Raw genomic sequence first — 18877 nt, 5'->3', positions numbered from 1 at the left:
ACAGTGGGAAGGAAAAACTCCCTTTTAACAGGAAGAAACCTCCGGCAGAACCAGGCTCAGGGAGGGGCGGCCATCTGCTGCGACCGGTTGGGGTGAGAGAAGGAAGACAGGATTAAAGACATGCTGTGGAAGAGAGACAGAGATTAATAACAGATATGATTCAATGCAGAGAGGTCTATTAACACATAGTGAGGGAGAAAGGTGACTGGAAAGGAAAAACTCAATGCATCATGGGAATCCCCCGGCAGCCTACGTCTATTGCAGCATAACTAAGGGAGGATTCAGGGTCACCTGGTCCAGCCCTAATTATATGCTTTAGCAAAAAGGAAAGTTTTAAGCCTAATCTTAAAAGTAGAGATAGTGTCTATCTCCTGAATCCAAACTGGAAGCTGGTTCCACAGAAGAGGGGCCTGAAAATTGAAGGCTCTCCCTCCCATTCTACTTTTAAATACTCTAGGAACAACAAGTAGGCCTGCAGAGCGAGAGCGAAGTGCTCTAATAGGGTGATATGGTACTACAAGGTCATTAAGATAAGATGGGGCCTGATTATTTAAGACCTTGTATGTGAGGAGCAGAATTTTGAATTCAATTTTGGATTTAACAGGAAGCCAATGAAGGGAAGCCAAAACAGGAGAAATATGCTCTCTCTTTCTAGTCCCTGTCAGTACTCTTGCTGCAGCATTTTGGATTAGCTGAAGGCTTTTCAGCGAGTTTTTAGGACATCCTGATAATAATGAATTGCAGTAGTCCAGCCTGGAAGTAATAAATGCATGAACTAGTTTTTCAGCGTCACTCTGAGACAGGATATTTCTAATTTTAGAGATGTTGCGCAAATGGAAGAAAGCAATCTTACATATTTGTTTAATATGTGCATTGAAGGACATATCCTGGTCAAAAATGACTCCAAGGTTCCTCACAGTGTTACTGGAGGCCAAGGTAATGCCATCCAGAGTAAGAATCTGGTTAGATACCATATTTCTAGGCTTTTCAGGGCTGAGTACAATAACCTCAGTTTTATCTGAATTAAGAAGCAGAAAGTTAGTGGCCAACCAGGTCTTTATGTCTTTAAGACATTCCTGCAGTTTAACTAATTGGTGTGTGTTATCTGGCTTCATGGACAGATAGAGCTGGGTGTCATCAGCATAGCAGTGAAAATGTATACTATGTCTTCTAATGATGCTGCCTAAGGGAAGCATGTATAATGTAAACAGAATTGGTCGTAGCACTGAACCCTGTGGAACTCCATAATTGACCTTAGTGTGTGAAGACGATTCTCCATTTACATGTACAAATTGGAGTCTATTAGATATGATACAAACCACTGCAGCGCAGTACCTGAAATACCTACAGCGTGCTCTAATCGCTGTAGCTATTTCAGGCCAGGCAACATTTTTCCAATCTCACGTTGTCTAATTTTAGTGAGCCTATGTGAACTATATCCTCGTGCTCTTAGCTGACAAGAGTGGCTCCCAGTCTGTTCTTCTGCAGCTGTAGTGCTTTAAGTGCTTTAAGTTTCAATATTGTGGACATTCAGAGATGCTCTTCTTCATACTGGTTGTAATCAGTTATTCTCATCTGACATGAACTAGACATTTACACCCAAACAAAGTATTTCTGAAATAGTCAGCCCATCTGTGACCAAAAAGCACGAGTTCAAAGTCACTTAAATCACAATGTTCACCATAATAACCATGTCTACATGCCTACATGAATGGAGTTGCTGCCATGTGATTGTGATAGACATTTGCATTAACACCTGAACACGAGTCAAAATCGCGAGAAATGCTTTGCAGATAAATTTATTCAAGTAAACAGAGCAGTGCTCAAAGAAAGTACACAACAAAAATGTGACAAAAATATATCACAGGTAAACCATAGTTTGAGGAATTTTGTGAACACACTACAGTGCTGAACAAGTTGTACACATTTCTTTCTTTTGTTTTTTTTAAACGAGGCAATATGAATACACATACAACTGTCTCTCTCACGCACACAGACACTAACAGGGACATTGAAGGCATCGAATTTTAGATTTTCTTCCCCAAATTGTCTAAATAACGCCCTAAATTTCAAGTCTAGGATATAATTTATCTGATCACTTTAGTAAACCCATTGAACATCTTCTCTTCACTGTTTATCACATTCAAAGCATGCAGTGTTTACTCATAACTTTTAAGCTACACATTGACTAGTTTCTACTTTTTTCAATTACAAAACACTGACATCCTGTGTTGTTTTTGTAGATGAGCCTAAAATGATGAAGGATTCAGACAGCTAGCCAATACAAACACACCGAGTAAGCAAGGTAGCGTAATTAGAGAAATTGAAATAGTGTAGCAGATTCTCACAAGTTTCAAAAATAAAATCGTCTGAGTAGGTGGGTGTACTTGCAGAGTAAAGGCAGAGCTTGCCATACTTAACTAAAGCACTGCACAGTGTTCCTAAATCAGCCTCATACACGAGCTCACTGTAAAAATACGTCGTCAGTTATGGAGTTTTACGGCACTTTTGTTGTGAGGCACCAGCAAGTAAACAACTTTGGTCAGACAGGCAAGCTAGAGACCCTAAATACCTTAAACTGCAGTCTTAGTCCGACTAACTACTTAATGCTCAAGAAAAACCAGGATTTTGACGCAGGTATAAATTGAAATTTGTCCTGTTCTACTCAAGTGTTTACAAATCTGTTCATGGTTTTCTGATCGGAAACAATAAATGTTACAATCGCAGTATTACACATTATGTAAGTTCTGAATATACAGTTCAGTGGGAAAAATAAGTCCAAATCCCTCTTATTACATGATCCAATGATGGTTTTTTTTTTTTAAAAACAGATTACACTTCATTTTCCACCTAAAAATAACTTTTTGTTTGTTTGTTCAATGTGAACTGCACATAAGGAATACATTTCAAGTATTTTACACTTGTTTGTAGCTCAAAGGCACTAGTGATCCCATAATATAAGGTTGGCACATTAGCATAAAATGTCATGCAAATATCTACACTCAGTCTTTTCTGCCTCTCCTGGCTTACATATTAGTTAACACAACAAAGGGATGCACTCCCTTGATCGGAACAATTAGAACACTGGGGTCACTTCCTCAAACCTATTTCAGCTGTTCGCTTTTAATTCTCACAGCCGAGCACAGAAAAATACTTCTTTTTCCCCCTGTGCTGTGAAATATTTAGAAATGTTTCCTTGTTACTATTTGACACTTAGGTGCTTTACTTAATCTATTTCATGGGGTGCTAATCATAAAACGAGAATAGCAGGTCGGCAGGTTTAAATGCTTATGTGGTTTGCTGTTAATTTAATAAACTGTGGGCAGATGCAGTTAACTATAAAGTGAACACAAACCTATTCATATTATTGGCTAGCAGGTAATTACTTCATAGTACAGCATATAATGTAACACTGTGTTGAAAATGGCTCTTGCACATTGTGGCATCCTATCCTTTGCTTAGACTAATCAATTGACACATAATAGGAAACGGACAAGAGGCACTAAAGTATACTGCACATACATACATTCATGCATACAGCACATGCACACAAACACACACGAGTGGGGTTGTGTTGCTCTGGTGAAACTGTGCTGCCTCTCCAGTGTCTCTAGGTGTGCTGCAGTGGGATTTTGTTGGGTCTAATGGATAAAAGGCATTCGCTCCTTGCTGTCGTTGTCTCCCTCGGGCTCCTCTTCTTCCTCTCCTGCTTCACTGGTCTCCGTGCTGTCGCTGGCCATCTACAGATAAAACATTTTTTACTGCCACCATTAACCGTTTAGTGGAAACAGAGGGGGAAATAAATGTGAGCTGACATCAAATCACACAGCGAACTCTGCTAATGGGCAGAGGATGGGCTGACATGACAATGGAAATGAAGAGGACAGGAGGAAATCCAGCTCTCACAATCCTGACATGAGAAGAAAATGTGCTGTCAACAAATTAAAGTCAAATATATATATATTGTTTTACTACAAATGCCACTTTGTATGTCAGCTAGCAAATGAAGTGTGAGAAGAATACCTTTTGCATTTCTAAAAAAATCATTTTCATTATAGATTTTCTTAAAAATGTGGACTTGGAATTCATATTTATCCAATTTTGCATCCAGACAATCCTACATAAACTACAGTAGGCTTGAATATAAGATTTGTCTTATATTCGTCTGTTTATGTATGCAGTCTGTCACCTTTTAAAAGAGAAAATGTCTATATAGCAATAAAAGCCTTTCTTACCAGAGGGGTGGGAGACTTCTCAACATCCAGAATGAGTTTTCCTATGTTGCCTCTGTCATGAATTCTCTGCATCGCCTCTTTTACCTGAGAAGAAAACATAAGTTTAACCTCTTCTTAAAAAGCCGCACAGATCTTATTCTCAACATGTAAAAAAAGCTGGTTTAACAATAAAAGAGCTCTAACAGAGAGACTGCTGTAAAATTGGATTTTAAAAAAAAACACCAGCTGATAAAATTTCAAAATCACAAAAAGATTCAATAATTTTCTGCAGATTGTAGACACGGGATCCATTTTTAGCACAGCTATATTACAGGCTTCCTGTGTGAGGAAAGTTAATGGCCTTAACGGTGACAAAATGATGCTGACTCACTCTGCTGGCTGATATTTGACATCACGCTGAACACCTCACTGATGCAAGATCTATAGCAAGAGATTGAATTGAAAATCTGGCAGGGAGGGACAGTCTCTAATAACAGATACATTAAGAATAACTGTTTCTGCAGTCTTATTCCAGAAATGGTTTATTCTACACTGCAAAAAATCTTAGTCACATTCTGCAAAATAAATAAAGTCTCAGACCACACCTCCTAATAACCTGGCTCACTGTTATCCCCACATTCAATAGCTACAGTAGATAGAATTAAAAATAAAGAACAACCCTTCTAGGAACTGAACCAAGGACTCCAAACTCAATTAGTCAGCTACATCTATAGCACACATTATGCCGTCTTCAGAGATAAAATGTGATGCTGTGCACTACACTGCAGAGTAAACCATAGGTGACCCATCACGTCTGTTATATAATAAAGGACATCATGTATCAACATGATAGGGCTCTTAAACTATCTTTAAATGAAGATGAGGCTTCTGCCACTCGGCTGTCTGTGGAAAAATACCATGACACGTTCAAATTCAGCAAAACCCCTCAATTCAGTGCTCCTGCTAGGAGAGCAAAACTGAGTAAGACAGTGAGTCAGAATCTTTTAGGTCTGTGTGATCTTTACTGCCAGCTAAAGAAAATCAGAAATAAGGTGTGTATTGTCGGTAGACTGAGGCAAGCGGGCTGCTGCAGAGAAATCCCTGTGCACATCATCAGTGCCTGTAAACAAAATCCCAGAACACTAAGCACTGCGTTGTGGCGAACTCTACAGCTTGCATTCAAATGAAAATAATTCAATATCCAGTCGTGACGCAGCAGCTGAGGCAACAGTTTGCCATGCACTGACAAGGCTCCTGCAAATTTACACTGTTTTCGAAAAACCCACACTTCGTATGCTGTCATAAAACATCACGCTCGTGTTCACCAACACGGCCTGGGAGCAATAAGAGGCACAACATGTGACAACGAGCGACGCTTTCCGGTTTCCGTGTTGCCATCCAGCGGGCAAAAGGAGACCAGAAACAACGTTTATGAACGACTGCTAGGCCATTCAGTCATCATTATTTATTTTGCTGTGATAGCAACTTACTTAACAGGTTAAAGAATCAACTCTGTTAGGCATGGTGCTACTGCTAAAAGGGCAAAAATAAAGTCAGACCCACCACAAAAGATTACCATGCCATATCATGCACTCACGCAGACGCAGCTGAGTGTATGCCTTTGTCTGGAACCCGTTGTGTCACAGAAATCAAGCCAATAGGAAAAGTGGGTCATAAACCTGTACAGCACTTTGCTGTTAGGTAGAAACTTTCCAGAAGAGGTTGGGGGTTGGATAAATTCCGCTTACATTTTGAGCAAATTAGGTCTCTGTGCATAATGACCAATTTTCATGCAACGTGGGTTCGATTTTGTTTTTCAGGATTTTTAATAGCATTCAGCGTAGAAGCTGTACAATATTTTCCTGACTGAAACTAGCAGCGATTAGAAAAACTCCCATTATTCTGTCCCAGCCATGCATATTGTCCAACTTCTCATTCCGGAAAGAAAGGTTGCTATGGTCAGCATGTAAACTAACCTCTCCTTCCAGGCATATAAACAACCGAGGCAAGCTGTGCCCCTGACACTACATCCCACGCTATCCTCCCCTCTAATGAGATTCTTCATGGGCAATGGTTCCAGTGAATAGCCTGAACAATCTGCCAAAGTAATGACAACAGTGCATGGAAAGTTTCCCATGAGAAATCATTTCACAAAAATATCTCTCCGACTGTAGACAGAGTCTAGAATAACTTACAGTAAGCTTTTTGTGATTATTACTTACACTGCCTCTGCTTTCATCTAAATTCCTGAGGTATTTTTCAGTGTGAAACAAAGTCCAAGGATAAACTTTCTGCTTCTTTTTCCAGTAACCAGAAAATCAGTGGACTGGGGTGGCCATGGCTCAGGAGATAGAGCAGATTGTCTACTAATTGGAAGGTTGGTGGTTCAATCACTGCCTGCTCCACTCTGAATATTATAGTATTCTTGGGTTGCTCCCATTATGTTAGAGTGAAAGTTAGATGTTGAAAAAAGGGCCCGTTTTTTAAAGTGCTTTGAGTAGAAATGCACTATACAAAAACCAGTCCATTTAGTCTCAAGTCCCCAGCTGCAGGTTCTTCATTGATTCTGGCGTTTGTTAGGTCTGAAATGGTGCAGAGGTAAGTCATTCAGAGCTGCAAGGCTTTGCCGAATTCATTAACCTACAAGAATATTAAAAGTGCAGCTTTTCCACCCCACAGGTGCAGAAAAATGAATAAATCAACCACCATCTGTACAGCCCACACATTCCTTGTTTGCAAATGGTTTAATTAAGCAAATAAGAGAAAACAGCTGTGGCGATGGGCCATGGTTGTCCCCATCTTTGTGTATCATTTAACTACAGACGAAAAACACAGAACTGTTCCTGCCTTACTCCGATCCCCGTTTTACTGTATCCACTGCAGGTACACGTGGACATCAGAGGAAGGATCACAAATATGAAAAAGGGGTTAAACTGAAGCTGTTCTCATGAAGGAGCCCAGCAGTGGTCAAATGCACACCGACTAACCCCGCATCACAAGCCGGAGCTTTTATGGATAAATATGGGGATTAAGTGGATGAATAAGCATGATGGCCCTGCATACAGTTAAAGTAGTGAGTGTGTGTTACCTTGTATAAAACAAATCAGTGCATTTTCTGTTATTTCGGACCATTTTAATAAACAGAAATGATTATTATGCTTGGACAACTAAAACCCCCAATTAGCAAACTTGCTTTATAAAAAAAGTATTTCATTACGATGCCGGTGATTGTCCTTTGGCTTGGATTTAAGCGTTTTTGGGGGGCACTAAAAATTCTTTTAGGCAGGAAAAACCCTGTAAGTAGCACAGGTACGCTCTCTTAAAGTGGTACTTTTCCATTAGGCTTATGTACCAATGGGGATGTGAGCCACAAATGCCCTTGTAAAAATATAGCAGAGCGAGCAAAGTAAAAAGAGGAAATCGAGCATAGATGTGGTAATATTCATCTGTCTGTAAAATTGCCTATGTGATGGAAAGAGTCTGGTTTTCAATGCTTCAATATGTTCTACACGCAACCAATTGTGACAGTGTATTTATGAGTCTCTCTTTTTCCAGTCATGGGTCTTCATTTACTACTGATGTTCCCTTGAACTCAAATCCCTTTTAAACGTTGCACAATGCAGGAAAAGACTGATCCGGATCTCTTAATGTAAATATCAAATTATTAGAGGAAACATGCATCTACTGTACAAAGGTTCCTGAGAAACTGAATGATCACAGTTATAGGAAGACTTAAAGAGTCTGTAGAAATCGAGTGTCAAATGACTGATGTATGGGCTGTTTGGCTTTTTGTGTTGGTGTGACATAATAGTTGAACAGGAAGATTCAACCTACCCACCATCTGTGGAAGAATGTCCAAGGACAGCTGACAACGTTCAGCAGCGACAAACAACACATTATATTCTGTCCAGGATGTTTAAACCAATTCTTCTTAAAATCTTTTCTGGCATCTCGGATTGCGTAACCGACGTGATCGGGTCATTTTTAATTTGATCCTCATCGATCTCTGTGTCTTAAACCCTCTGATTACTTCAAGTTCTTACCTCCTCCAGCGCCCAGAGGGAGTCCACTACAGGCTTGATCTTCTTCTCTTCATACAAACACAGGAGTTTGTCCATCACTGATTTCACGAGGCCACATCTCCCTTGTTTGAAGAGCAGGTTGAGGAGCGAAAATCCAGCTATGACTTTGTTCTCTTCGTATAGCTTAATAGGGTTCACCTTCTCCACCTGCCACCACTGTAAAAACAAATAAACAAGCAAACGAGGGTGACGGATGTGTGCGTGCGTTTCATTTCCTGTGACTTATAATTGATTGGGCAGTTACAGGGTGTAGTTTCCTTTCAAATATTGATGATAGACTGCATCTCTGACTCACAGATTTTGCAAAGCTGAAGAAACTCTTTGTTTCCCCAGTTACCATGTTTGACGCGCCTGAAAAAACAAAAATAAAAGGATTTCTGTATACTGGACAGAAGTGACTAGTCAATAATTGGCAGCCATGAAGCATGAAGGGAGAGTGGGGGAGGATCAGCTGGCACCTTTAGCCCTTTAGATCTGTGCAAGTATGCCTTTGCACATTTTGAGTATGGCTGCAGATAATGAATTAATCTCTCTGTAATCATGTTACTTGATTCATGAGGCTTGACAGAAGCTAAAGTAATTAACGGAGACCAGATAAGACTGGTTGCTGTGAAGGACAATACATTCAATTTGCAGGCTCTGGAGTATATATTATTCAAATGACACTCACTATTTTGCGACTAGATCTGTGCCACTCTTATGGGTGTGTGTAAAAATTGAAGCTGCAGCAAGAAGACAGATAGATTGCCATGAGGAATGTAAAACAGCTACTCAGGCTCTGTGCAAAAGTAACAAAATCCAACTAAAAGTACCTCTAAAGCTTCTTTAATCCACACGCAAACTGGTATAAAAATCTCTGCGTGTTCGTGCCAGACTGCTTTTTTGGGCCAGGGAATTTGACTCGAGAGTGAGACTGTACTTCTCAATATTTGAAGTAAGATTTAAAATGTAGTTATTTTGACTTTGAAGCGATACATTTTTGCACAGTAAAGGAATACATATCATCCCCACCATACAGGATGTAAGTTCCCAGCGGCTTCAGCAAACTCAGGCCTTTGCCTGTGTTCTCCCCACACAGGCAGTCAAGCACAATGTCCACTCCCTCTGGAGAAATCCTGAAACACCAAGAACAAAGGGACAGTTAAAAAATATTCAATTGAGCTAATAAACATGCAACATGCAGAGATTTAAACACTTCATTAGAACCAGTAAATTATTTGAATATTGTCTCATAAATGAACAGATTATTCTAAACACAGATTTGAGCTGAAACATTTAGCCTCGATGGAAGATTAGCAGAAAAAGGATTTGGACACATTTTGGACAAATTTGAATCGATTTCAGACATAATACTTTTTTTTTGCCTTTTTAATGTAGTATTCCACTTTTGTCTGAGAAAACAAGTGATTTAAGGAATGGAGGCAGTTATATGAAAGGTTTCTACTCTTACTGAGCCCGCAAGAAACTTAGACGCTACAAGCCACATTCACACAGCACTATATTTTATCTGTCACCCCCACATTCATTTTGGGGTTAAGCATCTTAACGTTTTGAAAGGCAGACCGGAGGAGCTGCGGATCACACTACCCACCTTTCAGCCGGCGGATAACCCACTCTACCTCCTGAGTCCCAGTCACCCAGATTTAGAAAGCTCACAAGGGTAAAAATATAACCAGTAGATTAATCTAAAATCCAAATAACAGGCAACATTCAATTACCATTAATCAGTTAAGCAACTAATTGTTTCAGCTTTACTGAAAATGTCATGAAGAATTCGAACAGCTGAGTTAAAGTACAGTGAAAGGCAGAGATATGACTGCACTGGCTTGTTTGTGTCCACAAGCACTAAATGTAAACGTGCAAAACATACTCTGTGAGTATATATATAGATATATGTATATATAAATATATATATAATTTATTTATATGTGTGTGTGTGTGTGTGTGTTTTCAGCCTGTGATTCATGCTGGAGCAGCTTCAGGTTTTGTCTAATCATGGATTCATAAGATAAGGAGCTTGGTTCTCTGGAGTATTACTCTGAGAAAAAGTTGCAGCCCACGTTTTCTTATACAGGGATTATTGATGTGTTGCAGTGCCCACGTAGCTCCTCATTGGTAACATATTTTACACTGTGTTACAAAAAGTTTCTGATCTCATCGCACACAGAATCAGCCAGTGGAAAAAAAAGGGCCATAATGAGACTTTTTAGAGTACGGTATATGAAAGAATGAAAGGCGTGTTATTATCAAGGGGACATTAAGTCCATACTTTCTGCCTTGTGGCCCCGAACACCCGCTTGGCTGAACAGCTTGGTGGTCTTGTGATTCTCATGGTTTTTTGCCTTTTGTAAAAGGGCTAATTTAATTGTACTTTGCACTTGATCCTGAGAAGAATGTGTGGACCAGTGAGATGAAAGGCATATTAATCCACTACCACTGCTGACATGTATGCAGAAAGCACTCAACATCATTGCCTAATCAAGCCATTTGCATCTGTAGGTACTACAACATGGCAAATATGGATTTTCAGAATCAGAATCAGAATCAGAATACTTTATTCATCATGTATTTTCATACATCATACTACTGCGCATCTACCCTGTTTCTAGTATAGCCACAGATAATTACTGCCAGAGCTCTGTGAAGCAGAGGAGGCTGTTTGGTGATGAAATAATCAAAAGCTTTGCAACATTGTTAGAACTACATGAAACCTGCGCAGATTAATTGTAGTAGACCTGTGGCATACCGCATCCAATCCCATGAATGTTTGCAACCAGCGGTTTCTTTGTAGCGTAAACCGTCTCTGATGTCAGTGTAACGTGTAAGAAATCGCTCCTCTGGCCTAATTGGCTCAGCTGTTCCACATTGCCGCTACAGACCTCCACCCTACACAATGCTGCTGCTTGCTGAGATGAGCTGTGAGTTGCCATGGTGACCACAGCCACACATGACCAATAAAGCAAGCAGTAACATCTGCATCCTCCAGCAGGCCTCTTACCCTCTGTTAACTAAGCGTTGTCACGTTAGTTTAAAGGGGTAACCGGCAACATCTTCACCTGACTACATCTCCACATTCAGTCTTGACTCAATGAGTGAATGTTGCCAAAATTTGTCAAAAAGAAGTAAAACCACTTACACAACACACTTACTTTTTGACTTCTTGGATGTAGTCAACATTTCTGTCAAAGAGGTGAGCCACGGAGTCTCTAATGGCTGCGTGTTTGAAACACGAAGCGATCCCAAACACAGTGACATTAGGCACGGTGGAGCAGAGCTGAGCCACAGCTTGACCCTGAACATAATAACAGTTATAATAATGTATCAGTGCCCGAGAGCACAGAGGATAAAGAAAGCAGACATAAACATAACTCATACCACGGCATAAATAGCACTATTAACAGCGGGGATTAAACAACAATTCCATATGTGTGCATTTGTTTAGAGGGTGTGCAATAGTCATATGAGAACTGGACTTACTACACCACCTCCTACTGAGTGGACCAACACTGACATCCCTTCTCGCAGATTGGCAACCTCAAAGAGCATCATATAAGCAGCCACAAAGTTCAGGGAGAAGGCTGCTGCTTCAGCGAACGTCATTTCATCTGGCATCTTGTAGACAAAATCCACGGGTGCACAAACCACCTCCGCCCAGGCGTTGTAATTCACAAAAGCCATGACTCTGTCGCCTATCTGAAAGAAACATGTGAGGGAAGGAGGTCAACACACGGCAGACACTAACGTGAGCCCGTCATGTGGCAGTAAATGTCATCAGATTATCAATTAACAGCAGTATATTTCTGATTGTTACGCTTACAGCACTTATTGCAATCTGCATCCTCTCTAGTTTTATTGGTGCACTTCTCTGGCAGCATGTACTCATAGAACAACTGCATCAACAAGCTGTAATTACACTAACCTCAAATCCCTTTGTGTTTTCACCCACTGACTCTACTATTCCAGAGCACTCAAATCCAGGGACAAGAGGGGGTTTGGGGGGATTATCGATAGTCCCCTGACGTACCATCAGGTCCAGGAAATTCAAGCCACTGCAACAAAAAATAATTCTTGTTTGTTTACACTGGAATCCATCTGATTCGATATCTGGATGACGACCATGACCCTGAACAGTCTCTAACAGCTTTTTAATATCAAATATTTAGCATGAGGTGTTAAGAGATGTAGGGATTACCCAGCACTGTTTATTGCATTATTATGAGCAGTGAGTCACAGGCTTTTCCTCTGTGGATAAACAGTACACTTTAATTTTCCCAATGTCACACTGCTAACACTGGCAAAAGCTCAGCTGCAACCTGGGGAAAAATGACTTGCTCAATATCTTGTAAACAAGCGCTTAGAAAATAGAAAGTGTGACATAGAATGACTGGAAACTGTGGCATCAGATATGCTTGTTATGAACATCAGCCACCCAACCTCCTGTACCAGAAAAGACCTGTGGATTCATGACTGCGAATTTCTGTGTAAGCCTTGTTGATCAGCGTTTAGACTTCTCAAAAGCACCATGCAACGTGGGAGTAAAAGACCAGATCAGACCGCAGCTCACAAGTACAAATGAAAAACATTGACACCCTCATATTTACCATGTTTTCACGCGGATCTTCACTTCACCATCCTGAGGCTCGGGCATTGCCTTCTTGGTCACCCTGAGTTTGTTAAGACCCCCAAAACCTGACAATATCACCGCTCGCATTTCTTTGGCATTGCCAGACGTCTCCACGTTGTCTATTTCTTTCTTCACATTTTTGTCTATCATGTACTCGGTTTCCTCTGTCATGTCTGCTCCTTCTTTAGCCATGTCGAAGACCAGCTGCTCTGCCTCCCCGTTCCTAATCGAGAGTGATTTGGGCGTGCAGCCGGTGCAGCCTGCACACAGGCAGGCGCTGTACGGACGGTTATCCACAGTGGAAGCTGAATCCTCATCATCTGCAAGCGACGTGCACTCACGCAGGTTTAAAGTTCCAGTATTTTAAGTCTGACAGATGGCGATTAATTCAACAAAAAAAACTTTGCTATTTCAAATCAGGAAATTATTTCATCCTGGTGAATTATCCTTCCTTGCGCCAATACGACTTATAAAGTGCACCATCTGGTGGTGAAGCGCCCGCAAAACTTTTAAGTCTGATGAACTCCTTCAGATGCCCTCGGCAGCACAACCAAGTAGGATATAAATAAATAATCGTTAACCTCATAATAAAGATTCAAAGTTTTATAGTTTAATGGGATGTTTTCTTTTATTCTTCTTTAAAGGGTTAAACTATAAAAATGACCAGAGGAAACAAAACAAACAAACCTGGAAGAATTAGCGAAGAATTAACAACAATCAATCATGGTATGCATACATGTTTGTGTGCGAGTGCAACATTCCTATTTAAAATAATGTATTCGTGACTTGTAGACTTGAAGTTTCTTCGAGGCTATAATTTTTTTTTTAATTTGGATACATATTAATACATATATAATACATATTCTTTTACATCCCTCGAAATCTGTTTAAATTAACTATTAAACGGGGCTAAACGATGTTTAAATGACAATATATAATAAATAAATAACTAAAAGACAGATTTTTTAAAAATTGATAAATATGTCAAAATTGACTTATGAGTAACTCAAAATGTCATATTATTAGTTTATTAATAATAATAATTTATTATTTATAGATACATAACCCCAAATTCTGAGATTAAAACCTCAAAATTTCCACTTGTCTTCTTTTTTTCTCCTATTCGTAAGTCAAGATTGAGATAATAACCAAAAATTTTTAGATAATATTTTTTCCCCCAGTGATGGAAACAAGATTCTGTATTTAGGTTGCAACCTAAAAATAAGACTTTTATTATGACGGTAAAAACAAAACAAAACAAACAAACAGTGAAAAGCATTTCACTATACAGAGGACACTATGAAGTCTTTATGGCTGGCTGAAAAGGTTTATAGGCCTCTCTTAGATATGGATAAACATAGATTCAACTGAAATGTAGCCTGGAGTGGTTCAATGTCAGGTGCTACAATTAATGAGAAACTAGCAAAATGCTAATTTATCATATCCTTTAAGCAGGCTGCCGTAGTTAGCTACGTTAGCAGCTAGCATGCTCTTGAGCTCAGAAATTCAAAGAAGTACAAAAAGTGAATGTCAGACAAGTGTTATTATGACGTCTTGGCTTCTTCAGGATGTGTAGTAAGCAGTAACGTTTATAATAACTTTATTCATTTTATTATTTATTTATGCTTGGCACATATCATTGGCTTCTTTTTGTGTTTGAGAAATTTTAGATTAAACCTTTTGCAAAGAGGTCCGTTTATAAAAGAAAACAGTTACGATAAAATTAGGAGCGAGTGTAGCAATTTATGATGCAGGAAGTTGAATGCGTCAGCAGGTTGTTTTAAGATGTTGCCAGGGTTACAGGGTTACACCGTAACCTTGGCAACAGTTGATGAAGTTATTTTCTCCATGACCATGGAGTTTATTCTACAAAGAAAATTAGAAGTCAATTTCAAAATATTAGAAATATTACACCACCTGATTTATTTATTTTTATTGCGAAAAGGCTTTTTACTTTTACATATGTATTAGGTTTTGTGTTAGGTAGCAAACACACAAAATTTGTTAAATAACAGGAAACTCCAAAAAGGAGCGGAAAGATTTTCAAACAGATTCGTAGAACTACAGATCAGAGTGATGAACTTCCATCACTCAGCTATACATTGGTTCAGCTGAAATGATTTAAGCCTATTGTTTAAGGCTTCCACTTGCTTTCTGCCATCATTTTTCAACATTCAACAGCAGCAAAAATGTTATGAAAAACTTCATATTTTCACTTTTAATCCTCAGCGTGATTAATATTAGATTAATTTGACAGGCAGTAATAGTGAGCGCATTTCCTTTTTTATATAAATGGATTTTTTTTTTAAATTTAAGCAACAAAAACAAAACAGTCAACAAAAGTAGCTTCCTTTTATTGCAAGTACATTAGAAAGGAATAGGTAGCATAAACACAGGAGCAAAGTACAATCCAATGCCAGTAACCAATTTTGAAATTAATCATCTTAAGCTAGACGGTAACACAGACTGTGGTCAGAGTTAATGACATTGCAAACTAATGCTCCATAAACAGATCCATCCCCAGTTAAAAATAGAGTCTGTAGCTATTCTCCACCATTACGAGACTGCCCATTATTACACCAGCATCACCATCAGCCCTCAGGAGACCCCACAATGGGAAGAGCCTACATGACTTGACACTTTGCTAACAATTTAGCAGGCCATTTTGTGCGTATCACAGCTTTCATTGGTTCAATATATTATCTTAGAGTACATGATAACTCACTTAGCAATCATGCATGTTTCACACTGTCAGTGTTTAACTGCTACAGATAAAATCCTGTGCGTTTCTGCCACTGGTACATTAACATCTATGTCACAGGATTAGTTTAGTACATAACAGCTTTTTTTCCTCCCAGTTGTGCATTCATACTAGAGAGGGTGAACAAAGGAAAGGTTTGTGGGCCAGAAATAGGACTTTTTCTAATGTTGTGGGACATCAGTGAATATTCGCAATCCATGCATGTTTTGAATCTCATCTTTGAGTGCCTGTGGAGGACAAGACATACGCAATACTTGTGATTAAAATATCAACTATTGCAAATATAAACTACAAGTTTTTGTTAATTGAAGCTAAGACGACAGACTTAAAAGAGGACATGAAACACTAGATCTATGGAGGTTAATTTACCTCATGGAGTGCTATACAAACCCAGACACTGCAGCTAACAGATGGATTTTCCCATTTCAGTGCAGCTAGCCAAGTAATGAGAGCCAAATACTGCTAGAGACAAGACGGTAAAAGTGGACAGTATATCCTTGGTTTCTTAACATAAAACTCATTGTTATACCCAGGGGCAGCACAAACCTGATCATGATTCTGTCACTGGTTAGCAAACATAAACTAATGTAAGACTATTAGCTGCAACCCAGTGACATCACGTTCCATACTAACAGAAGATGGTGCTAAACATATTTAATCCAGCTTCACAGACAGAGTTACATCTATGTCAGTTTTTGAGAGCAGGGCTCCATGATGTAAATTATCCTTTATATGTGTAGCGTTTCATGTCATCTTTAAAAAACAAAACAAATAACAAGCACATACAAGGTTCAACACAGACTAAATAAAACATCAACAATTTTAGATTTAATACATCAGTTTAGACAAGTTTTCTAGGGGTTTACCTGATTGACTAACTGGTGTTGCTGAACAGTCCTTTTTCCTTTAAACTCACTGGATTCTATGTGGATCTCATACATGGCCCCACAGCCACCTAATAACAGAACAGAAACACAGAAACAGAATCTTATGACTTGCTTTGCTTGTTTGTTTGCTTCCTTGGCTTTCAGAGTTTTCCTCAGTTCAAATGCACGGCTTCAGGGAAGACCTACATGTCCTACCAGGCAAATTCAAAATAGTTGGGATTTCTTTGCATTAGCCGATTCTGCAAACCTAAAACCACATGAAGTGGGTGAGTATCATGAAGGCAGTTAAAGACTTAACCTGGGCTTTTTACTCCAAGGCATCTAAAAAGTGGTGTCTGCTGCATCATTTGAGTCTTTAAGCCTTTTCGAGTGGTTGATAAACAAAACAACAATAAAAAACAAGGTATCAGAAAAGGGCCACATTATTGCTACGAAGAAGTTGAGAATAATACCACAGAAAACCAATTATTTTTGTGAATTTTGACTTGATATATTGATTTTATAACTCCATGTGCTCTGTGTGTAGTTCAAAAGTGATACACACATCAAAGGATAATCAATGTAATCAAGTCTGACATTGTCTCGCAGCCTAACGAAGAGGGTATTAATAAGTGGGTGACCAGATGAAGGTGAAGTTAATTTTACTGACTGATTGTTCTTGGTATTAAATGGGCTACAAATACTCTAATCTGTTGGATGTTATTTGCCATCCATCAATTTAAAACAGACTTAGCAGCAGAGTAGGACCAGGCAAAAACAATAACCAAATAAATAAATAAAAAAATAAAAAAATATATATATATATATATATATATATATAAAAAAATTAAAAAATGGCATCTTTAAGATTGAAAACGTTAAGCTCACAAATCCTTTAATCCTGCATGGGAATGCATCCCTCTGAGGGTCTTTTGAGTTAGCTGACTCAAAAAGCTTCAAATCAGTGATAATGGGTATCACATGATATAAACCAGGGAAAAGTATTTATCCACTGTGTATGTGCAAATAACAGAAAAGTTATTTGACACTTTTACACAAAATTAACAAATCAAATACCGCCAACCAGAGTTAAAAGGAGCAGATCGGGCAGAGCGGTTCCTTACAATAAAAGGAAATAAGGGTGTTGCTAATAAGCAAAGAGAGGAAAAACATGTAATCCTGTCAATCTGGGTGATGTATTTGTTTTTAGCACCGTCACTGCCTGTCAGTAATTCCTCATGTGGCAGCTGCACAGTAGATGAATCCTTAAAAATTTACTCAAGAAGGTCTGACACGGTCCCCACTGTGTATGAACCAAAAGTTTTGTGTAGCTTCATTTCCAGCCTTGTCATTTCCCACGTGTTAAGCCGTGCTCCCGTCCCGGATAACATCTTAGGCGGATCAGGATCATTTCCGCGGATTTAAGTGTTTACCTGATATATCCACAACTTTGAGTGACGAGGCTGAAGGGAACTTCTCCTTCAGTATCTTTGCGATGCGGACCTCTCCGTCGGTTTGCGTGGACAGAGGTCTTTCCAGCTGTCCAGTGACGGCAGTCTGAGGAGGAGGAGATGAGTTTAAGTTCAGCAGACAGTTTCTGCAAACTGGCGGCTAGCATTAAGCTAAAGCTTGACCCTCTGAAATGCACTGCTGGTACTGCTAAAGGTGTTTTAACCTGATTACTGCGCAGAAGACGGAGTGCAGACACCACAGCGCTGTTCAAACTGCGACTACAAGCCAACATTGTGAAAACGGAGGCACAGCTTGATCAGGGGAAGTTTGTGAAACACACACCGGTTACTTAACTGTCATGTCCTCAGACAGCGCGGTCCCTCAAATATGACGTCATACATCCGGGTCACAAATCACTTTGGGTTTTTTAACACATTTGAGCGCCCTAGTTGTTGCTATTTCTAATATTGCCATGGTATGAATATAATATTAATATTTTGAATGAATACAAGATTCATACATGTCATTTTTTAATAGATTATATGTTATGTATTAATACTGATTGCTATGAAGGTCATACGTACCATTTAGTACAGTTCTCTTTTCAGTCTTACATTTTATTATTTTATTTTATCATTCTTATAAATAAAATTATACATATTATTGGTTGTACGTGTTTTTAAAGTCACTATTTCTATTTTTATTCTTTAACAATCATGATTATTTTCTGTAACACAGCAATTTAACACTGTAATCCACATGTGTCAAACTCCAGGCCTCAAGGGCCGCTGTCCTGCTTGTCTTCCAACTAACCTGCCCTTGTAGCTTTTTATTGGCAAAGCACACACATCTCAAAAACAAGCAGGATGCTGGCCTTC

At 39.1% G+C, this 18877-nt stretch overlaps 2 protein-coding genes across 2 annotated transcripts; both read right to left on the bottom strand.

The window, feature by feature from the left end:
- Positions 1-1376: 1376 nt before the first annotated feature.
- Positions 1377-13743, bottom strand: vat1l (vesicle amine transport 1-like). The gene is made up of 9 exons (XM_040011885.1): positions 12898-13743; positions 12216-12345; positions 11774-11989; positions 11446-11588; positions 9308-9411; positions 8592-8647; positions 8258-8452; positions 4236-4319; positions 1377-3740 (listed from the first exon to the last, which is right to left on the bottom strand). The coding sequence occupies exons 1-9, from the start codon at positions 13110-13112 to the stop codon at positions 3642-3644; spliced, it is 1242 nt and encodes a 413-aa protein (XP_039867819.1). The 5' UTR covers positions 13113-13743; the 3' UTR covers positions 1377-3641.
- Positions 13744-15253: 1510 nt separating this feature from the next.
- bola3 (bolA family member 3) lies at positions 15254-18392 on the bottom strand. The gene is made up of 4 exons (XM_040011902.1): positions 18223-18392; positions 17981-18104; positions 16548-16636; positions 15254-15908 (listed from the first exon to the last, which is right to left on the bottom strand). Exons 1-4 carry the CDS (start codon positions 18289-18291, stop codon positions 15843-15845), a joined length of 348 nt encoding a protein of 115 aa, XP_039867836.1. The 5' UTR covers positions 18292-18392; the 3' UTR covers positions 15254-15842.
- Positions 18393-18877: the final 485 nt, after the last annotated feature.

This window comes from Simochromis diagramma, unplaced genomic scaffold, assembly GCF_900408965.1.
Source record: "Simochromis diagramma unplaced genomic scaffold, fSimDia1.1 OVJJ01000603.1, whole genome shotgun sequence".
Lineage (NCBI taxonomy): Eukaryota > Metazoa > Chordata > Actinopteri > Cichliformes > Cichlidae > Simochromis > Simochromis diagramma.
Note: the sequence above shows the minus strand (reverse complement) of the source record. Positions and strands in the feature narration are given on the sequence as shown.

What these genes read in the sequence shown, in the direction of transcription:
- bola3 (XM_040011902.1), bottom strand. Translation starts at nt 18,291, where the DNA reads ATGTTGGCTTGTAGTCGCAGTTTGAACAGCGCTGTGGTGTCTGCACTC. An exon ending in CAAAGTTGTGGATATATCAG is followed by an intron (nt 16,637 to 17,980) that starts GTAAACACTTAA and finishes TTCTGTTATTAG; the next exon opens with GTGGCTGTGGGGCCATGTAT. An exon ending in AACACCAGTTAGTCAATCAG is followed by an intron (nt 15,909 to 16,547) that starts GTAAACCCCTAG and finishes TGTCCTCCACAG; the next exon opens with GCACTCAAAGATGAGATTCA.
- vat1l (XM_040011885.1), bottom strand. Translation starts at nt 13,112, where the DNA reads ATGGCTAAAGAAGGAGCAGACATGACAGAGGAAACCGAGTACATGATA. An exon ending in GGGAACTTACATCCTGTATG is followed by an intron (nt 8,648 to 9,307) that starts GTGGGGATGATA and finishes TTGTTTTTTCAG; the next exon opens with GCGCGTCAAACATGGTAACT. An exon ending in CCCTCTGGGCGCTGGAGGAG is followed by an intron (nt 4,320 to 8,257) that starts GTAAGAACTTGA and finishes TTTTCTTCTCAG; the next exon opens with GTAAAAGAGGCGATGCAGAG.